This window comes from Lutjanus erythropterus, chromosome 17 (genome assembly GCF_056507025.1).
Source record: "Lutjanus erythropterus isolate fLutEry1 chromosome 17, fLutEry1.hap2, whole genome shotgun sequence".
Lineage (NCBI taxonomy): Eukaryota > Metazoa > Chordata > Actinopteri > Lutjaniformes > Lutjanidae > Lutjanus > Lutjanus erythropterus.
This window is the reverse complement of record NC_139333.1, coordinates 17,783,408-17,791,542: the sequence shown is the minus strand read 5'-3', so window position 1 is coordinate 17,791,542 and position 8,135 is coordinate 17,783,408. Positions and strand designations below refer to the sequence as shown.

General features: G+C 37.7%; 1 protein-coding gene across 2 annotated transcripts; it reads left to right on the top strand.

The window, feature by feature from the left end:
* Nucleotides 1-588: 588 nt before the first annotated feature.
* LOC146312066 (ras-related protein Rab-5C-like) lies at nucleotides 589-7,963 on the top strand. Of its 2 annotated transcripts, none has more exons than XM_084740773.1 (6): nucleotides 589-747; nucleotides 2,280-2,632; nucleotides 3,215-3,366; nucleotides 5,655-5,777; nucleotides 5,914-6,007; nucleotides 7,021-7,963. In XM_084740773.1, exons 2-6 carry the CDS (start codon nucleotides 2,464-2,466, stop codon nucleotides 7,146-7,148), a joined length of 666 nt encoding a protein of 221 aa, XP_084596899.1. In that variant the 5' UTR covers nucleotides 589-747; nucleotides 2,280-2,463; the 3' UTR covers nucleotides 7,149-7,963. The 2 variants fall into 2 exon arrangements, with proteins under 2 accessions (XP_084596899.1, XP_084596900.1); XM_084740774.1 differs by having other exon boundaries at nucleotides 592-751.
* Nucleotides 7,964-8,135: the final 172 nt, after the last annotated feature.

The following is an 8,135-nucleotide window of genomic DNA, read 5'->3' as shown; positions in this document are numbered from 1 at the left end:
TCACTGTAACTGTGCCTGAGAAAATGTAAACACAGGTTCATTTAATCTGATTTCACTGAGAATCCAACCCATTGTCAGCCATTAGTGATATATATGTAATTAGCCGATCTTCTCGCAGATTGTCTTGTTTATGTAGGCCATATAGAGGCATTAGTATTATATTGAGACTATATAATAACCAGGTGAAAACTCCTTGTGGTAGGTTTAATTTATTTGTTTATTTATTAATTTATTCACTTATTTATTTATAATTGTATGCATTAATCTATATCTACTTTCATTTATTCACATAATAACTTGCTGCAGCGAATTTGACATTTACCAGGAATTACATTTTGGTTGGCCAAAATGCATATTCCAGAACATGTAAATGTCTTGTCCTGTTAACAATAATTAACCAAGGAAATATTTCTCAAAAACTATGATAGCATGATACAATATTTAAATAATTTGTACATATTATTAGACATTTAAAAATTAATCGATTTTTTAAATGAGGGATTGAGATGGCTTCTTCTGACCAGAGTGGATTGGCTCTTCCTCTGACGGACCACTATCGGGCCATTTGATTGGTTGTGACATTGCATCACATGACAGATGAATCCAGGAAGTATTTTGGTTCCACAAGGCGGAAGCGTATAATTTACTGAACCTGAAAGTGTTTTAGGACAAAACGTCGTTAACGAGGAATATCACGGTCATAACTCGGTATTCACAAGGCGGAGTGGACATTGTCTTTCGTTGCTGGTAGGTACGCTAACGTGTTACTTGTTTCCTTTTAGTATTTTTGTTTCCTTGTTAGCTGAGGATAGCATTGCTAACTCGGCTCGTCGTTATTACGGCTGAGCTTTAGCCTCGTATTTAACTTGCAGCCGGTTCTGTTTGTGTCTGGTTGTACGGTCAAAGTTGACAACAGCAGGTGTAGCCGGTTTTATGATGTAATTAGTTTATTTGGAGATTTTATTGTTCTGGTTTTTATTTGCTCTCCATACTTATACAGAATGTGATGATGACTTTAAAAGGTGAGTTTAGAGCTAGCAAGGCAAATGAAGTAAAACCTGAGGCAAGTCAGTTGATGTTGTATAATCATTTCTAAACATGATGAACATTGCATTTTTACTCCGTACACAGTCAGTGTTGTTGAATATGATCACCTAACTCCTAGCTATAACGTTGTGAGTCATTATTAATAATAGGGTTAGTAATTTAGTAGGGCTGCGACTCACAATTGTTCTGTTATCATCAACAATTAATCAGTCAATCATGGAGCTGCAGTGATTAATTCGTTATTGACTGTTACATTAACTGCTATATAATCGCTGATAATCGAGTAATTAACCGATTAGTTGTAATCATTTTTTTAAAATATAAAATGTCCAAATTCTCTGATTTCAGCCTCTCACATGATTAATTAGTAATGCAGTAAAAATTAGCGGCAGCCCAAGAGGATTATTTTCTCGATTAATCAATTAATTGTTTGGTCCTTAAAATGTCAGAAAGTGATGAAAAATGTTGATCACTCCAAAATGAAATCCTCAAATATCTTGTTTTGTCTGCAAGAGATCATAGTTGCAAGCTGGGAGACCTCAAAAAGTAGAGAGGATTTTGAAACCAAAGCAGAGAAAGAAACATTTGAGTTTCATGGACTTTGTTTCCAGCCTTCTGGTGTAGTTTTAAAAAATGAAATTAATAAAAAAAATAATAAGTACACATTGTTTGGTAAACAGATGGCCTGTAAGTGACACTTATTATCTGGAAAACACAAAGGGACCACAGCATTTAGCTTTACCTGATCCAATTTCAAATTTGATTACAATAACATAATAAACATAAATAAACACAGTTTACAATGACTGTTTTTCTGTTTTATGTTTTCAAAAAGGTAGGCCTACCATTGTCAGGTACATCTTAGCAAAAATGTGCCCCTTTGCTTTAAAATGTTTTGTTCGAAACAGGAATTCTTCTTTCCAGGACTCTGAGTAAGACTCTCATTTCTCTCATTGAGGAGTATGGGTTTATACATGCTGCAGTTCCAGAAACAGGTTGTGATACTGAAAAGGAAATAAAAGATGCGAAAATTTATAAGTTGAATTGAAAGTAACTTTTAGTCACAGTGTATTGGTAAAATACCAGGAATGGTTGTAATTCATACCACAAGTCCTGTAATCAAATCAAATCAGATCTTTATTTGTAAACAGATCTGCAACATGAAGAGCTCCATAATTTTGTTTGTGTTCTCAGAAGTAAATCCACTGAATTTTCTTGTTTTTAATCTTCAGAGTAGACGGGGTCACTCCTCCACTGCCCACCCAATCCAGTTTTTCCCACCAGGAGTTTGGTTTCTGACCTCACTCACCATCAGTGCCTGTGTATCCAGACTCCTCGCCCATCCTTGCACCTCATTTATCCGTACCTTCAGCCCATCTCAGGCCATCTCATCCGTAACTGTCTCTATCTCTGTCAATGGCTGGGCGCGGTGGAGGAGCAACCAGGCCCAATGGTGCCACAGTAGCAAACAAAATCTGCCAGTTCAAACTGGTGCTACTGGGAGAGTCAGCAGTGGGCAAGTCCAGCTTAGTGCTGCGCTTCGTCAAAGGCCAGTTTCATGAATTCCAGGAGAGCACCATTGGAGGTAAGAGACAAACAGGCTTTGGATGTCCTAGCAGGTAGAAGTGATGAAATGTATTAATACTAGTGCCAGTACAATACCCATTTAGCAAAATAAGCCGAAGTCTCAAGCAGTTATACAAGAATTTTGCCTAAATAAAATTCTTGAAATTTGGCAAAGTTGAGAATTAAATCCATTATTCAGTCAAAGAGTAAGTGAAGCAGATAACTGATTTGACCAGTACTGTTGTGATACGAGTATCGGAAATGCCTCAGATGCAGTCTAAAATACTGGCCTGGATATCGACAAGTATGTGAGTCTTTGTGCTGATCTGATATCACTTAACTTATTAGTTGTAAAACTGAACCCTATAGCAGCCTGTATACCAGTTTTATAAACTTGATCCAGGCCATACAGCAATAATAACACTTTTATCCGATCAATACTTGGTATTGGCTGACACAAGAAGTTCAGGTATTGGAATTGGTATCTAGAAGTAAAAAAAATTGTATCAGAACATTTCTATATTTGGCAAGGACAGAATGGAAAGGTCCATGGTCCTAATACATATCTTTCCACTGATCTTTGTTATCCTGAACTCCTCAGCTGCCTTCCTCACTCAGACTGTCTGTCTGGACGACACCACTGTGAAGTTTGAGATCTGGGACACAGCAGGTCAGGAGCGCTACCACAGCCTGGCTCCAATGTACTACAGAGGCGCTCAGGCAGCCATCGTGGTCTACGACATCACCAACACAGTAGGTCTCACCTGCAGGGCAAAAAGAGGGGACAGAGTCTTATGAGGGCTTGAGTCCATATAGCGTCTTGATGCCTCCACAACAGCCAGAGGCATTATATGTTTGGGTTGTCTGACTGTTCTATTCTCGTGAACTAGAGCGAATTTCCTCAAACTTGTCACGAATGACCACTTAAGACCTAAGAATGAACTGATTAGAACTTGGTGGTTTAAGGTCACTGTGACCTCACAAAATATGTTTTTTTACCACAACTAAAAAATATCCTACACTTTATGAAAACATTTCACACAAATATTTGCTAGAATATGAAGTGGTGACATTTCATATCAACTTCACAGTGACATATATGTTCAGCTCTCTAGCAGTCCTCTGTAGTCTGTAAAAAAAAGTCTCTAAGTGAAGACAGCATGTTTCTCACTGGAAATTGTTCACTGGAATCACACATCTATAGTGATTTCTTTTTGCCAAAAAAAACCAAAAACACTTAATACGTTATATTAAATTCCTTCAAAGTCTTCACTACATACATTATAATAGTCTGGATAGATATGGTTGTAAACTGCAGTTTGACTGGTTGTCACAGGCATACAACCACAAGGCAGTAATTCTAGTTTTCTAAATGGCAATGTCTTTTTTTCAGTCGTTACTGATGAGGAGAGAGTGAATTCGGCAGCATGTGACTGCACCCAGTGCCTTTTTTCTGAGTGCTCCGACTTTTTCATGCAGAGAAAATCTCACTGTCGTCACTGTTCATCCTTTTCAGGCAACTAATCATGTGTTAGGTGGGGCAGGACTCACCAGTTAACGTGTCACAAGTTGATGACAACTTGAGTAAAAAGTAAAAAGCAATATTTCCGATGTTCTTTGTCTGCAGTTGTTTTACACAACCACAGCGTGCTTGTTAAGCTCATAGTGAATTGTTGGAAATTGTCTTGCTAGTATTTAGGTGACCGATGAAAACTACACTGTCATGAAAAGCGTCTGAAATACCAGGTATTGAGTAAATATGCTCATGAATTGAAATCAGGACAGGACATTTTCTTTTATTTCTGTTATGAAATAAAAATGAATGCCACTCCCATTTAAGAACTTTGTTGATCATCAGCTAGTCTGCAGATAACTTGTTGATGAAATAATTAATCATTTTCTCCACAAAATATAGTCAAATTTGCCCATCATGATTTTCCAGACAACCAACTGACAACTTCAGACTTCTTGTTTAAACGGACCATCGGTCCAAATTCCCCCAAATTTACAGTTTACCTATTTTCAGTTTCGTATGTGAGTCAGAAAAGCAGCAAAAGCAGGTGTTTAAGCAAGCAATATTTCCAGTGTTCTTTGTTGTCCACAGCGTGTTTGATAAGCTCATAGTGAACTGTTAAAAATAGTCAAGACATGTTGTCTTAGAAACAAAAGGTCCAACGTGTAATTAAATAAATTATAAAAATGTATAAATTATTATATAAATTATTTTGTTTGATTACAGTGCTTTGGAAAACTCAAAAATCACAGTTGACAACAGTCTCCCAGACGCAGCAGCGTGGTTATGTGTTGCTTCAGTGAAAGATTGACATTTCAAAGGACATGATGTCATTTCAAATGATTGAGAGGTTTTCAGTATAAAACCGAGTGAAATGATTTCAGTGTGTGTATCAGCACTTTTGATCGTTTTCAGTACTTTTTGACAATACTGTGATCATTTTGTTCACTATCATGTTTCAAACCATTTAATCTTTAGCGCCTTTCCAGTGCTTTTCTGCTGGATACAAATGCTATATGGACACAAGCCCCCATCAGTAGTACAAGATGAATTTAAAGCAGTTTTGTTGTTGCTTTTATTTTTGTCGTACTTAATTTTGATGGTTCTTCTTTTAGTTTGTGTAAGTGAAGGACAGTTAAATTCATAAGTTTATTTATTTAAAATTATGTTAATAATCAGAGTCAGTAGTGAACTTTAGAAAGTTTATTATTGTGTATTGTTTGTAGGCTATGTTCGAAAATAGAGTAATATTGCAAGAATTACTTGAGAATACAAGACACTTTCCAACTTTAGCCTCTTATGTTTAAAATTTAAATTACATCACACAATGTAAAATTAGACCTGTAGGTTTTCACACTTGTGGGTGTTTTGAGGTGATGTCTTGAGGTCAAGTGTCGGTCAACCTCTTGTAAATTCATGCAGTGGTGTATCTGCTGCAAAATGAAAATGTTCCACCATAGTTAAGAATATTTGTCATGTGAAAACTGTGGGTGAGAGCAATAGTGATAAAGTTTTGTTGCACGATTAGGACACTTTCGCACGAGCAAAAAACTGGGTGAAGGAGCTGCAGAGGCAAGCCAGTCCCAACATAGTGATCGCTCTGGCTGGAAACAAGGCGGACATCGCAAACAAGAGAGCTGTAGAGCTTCAGGTAGGAAATATAAATAAACTTTGCGTTTACAGGAAAATGATCTCAGACACTAAAAGCCTTATCCTGAATTTATTACATCATAAAATGTTATTGAACTTGAACTCAGTACAGTAAATGTCTAATATTGTGTTTGTAGGAGGCACAAGCATACGCTGATGACAACAGTCTACTCTTTATGGAGACCTCAGCCAAGACTGCCATGAATGTCAATGAAATTTTCATGGCTATTGGTAAGTGCATCATTCTGTTCAGTCAAATGTCCCTGCTCACTGCTCCAACAGATGGATATTTCAGGCAGCAGCATAGTTTAGCTTCCCCTAATATCTGCAGAAAAGTTGAATTACACACAAAACTGCTTACCTGAATTGAAGAGGCACTTTTACATGAAAACAACAGTATGGAGACCAGCAGGAGTCAATTGGGGGACAATAATTTGTGTTTATTAGTAATACGCACTTCTAAAAAATTATTTTCTTGCACAGTTTACACAAATGTACACTTGACTGAATCACTTGTGACTTGTTTTAAGTTTATTTTTGTTGGAAATGGTGAACATGTTGAACAATCTGCATTAACAAGAAGGAATAAATTCTGGATTTTTTAGGCACTTTTGCACTAATTCACATTTGTGAAGCAGTCTGTGATCTTTCAGTTCATTTTTCTACTCCCAGCCAGTAGCATCCACTGCCTCTGGATGCAGTTAGACAGAATTACAACTAATAAGATAAACGAAATGTGTGACATAGCTTTTGGAGGACACATGCAAGTGCTTGGTCGGTTTTCAAGCATAAAAAAAATGTGACCTGGTCTCAAACTTTCTTGTATGGCAGATAAACAGTACACTGAAATGTGTTCCTAAAAACATTTGAGGCGAGAAATAGGCAATGCAGTAACAGAATATTGATTCATATTTAAACAGAATTTCCTAGTTTGACTTGTGAGCCTTCTGACTTTGTAAACCTGTCAGTCATCATATCAGAGTTGCCCCGTATTAAATAAACAGTTCTAATTTGCCTGACGAGTTCCAGCGTGGGTGAAAGTCTGTCTGAACAGGAGGGTGGCAGGACGTATCTGACAGTGCAGATGAAATGAGCTCACAGATTTCTCTGGCTCCCAGGCTACTTAATGTTTTGGCTTCCCTTTTGGGGAGCTGTCATGTCCTCCATCTTCATATGTGTCAATGGTTGTACCTCTGAACTCTTAAATTTGCTATATTGAAACATCCGTGATTGTGTCCCTGCAGCAAAGAAGCTACCGAAGAACGATCCTCAGGGTGGAGCTGGAGCAGGGGGACGGACCAGGACAGGAGTGGATCTACAAGAGGCTGCTCCTCAGGGCCGCAGCAGCCAGTGTTGCGGCGGGGGCAATTAGCAAGTACAAAACAACGAACTTAGTGAGCGAGCCCTGAACATGGTTTTAAGGACAGCACGTAGCTAAAACCCAGAGAGGCAGGAGAGGGCAGAGCCACTCGCCACCCCTGCACTTAAACTGAGATTACAGATGAGATTATCTGGATCCTCTTTGATTTAAGGAGCATTTTTTTTAAAAGAATCATAAGCTAGAGGGAGTTACCAAGATCCCTCACTACTTCTCTTCTGTCTTTGCCCCCGTGTATCTATCTACCTCCCTGTTCCTCTTCAGCCTCTGTCGCAGTTGATTGAATCCTGTCTTAAATGCTTTTTTTTGAAGGGTGATGCTGAGCTTGTTTGACATCTTCCCCTTTTTGTTTGAGTGTGTCTGTCTATGTTATGTATGTTTATGTATATACTACATACACATACATTTGTATTACTTTTCTGCTCTTGTCATTTCCCTCTACATTGATCATCGTTGTGAAAGATACAAATACCCAACTATTAATGCTGAAATTGCAAATAACAGAGCAGTTAATCTTTTTGTCTTATTGCAATTTAGATTGCAGCATTTTGTTCTTTTTAGGGACCTGGATATGACACAGTCAAAAGAAAAACTCTAGACTTTGCTTATTGAAGCAGGTCGTGATTTAACAGGCTACAAATCTGAAGATTTTTCTGAACTGTGCAACAAATGCAATTGTTTGCATTCATTGTGTATTGATACCTGTAACACCAGAGAGTTGTTAGCCTTTTTTTTAAAAAAAAGAAAAAAAAAAGAAATGTGAAAATAACTTGTAAATCTAAAAAGTAATAAATAACATACAATACTCATTTTGTTTTGAGTTGTTTTGCAGTGGAATGGCTTTGGAGGACTTTTCCAATGATTATTTGCATGTCTCTGTCGGCAGTGCAGGTTAGCCGCCTGGCAGGTTCAAACCATTCTGGCCTGGTTTGGTGTGAGAACCAGTTCAGCCTCTATTGCCAAAAACGGGGCTTTTAGATT

Excerpts from the sequence above, each read along its gene's own strand:
- LOC146312066 (XM_084740773.1), top strand. The coding sequence starts at position 2,464 with ATGGCTGGGCGCGGTGGAGGAGCAACCAGGCCCAATGGTGCCACAGTA. Across the intron at positions 3,367-5,654 it reads TCTACGACATCACCAACACA|GACACTTTCGCACGAGCAAA; the intron begins GTAGGTCTCACC and ends TTGCACGATTAG. Across the intron at positions 6,008-7,020 it reads TGAAATTTTCATGGCTATTG|CAAAGAAGCTACCGAAGAAC; the intron begins GTAAGTGCATCA and ends GTGTCCCTGCAG.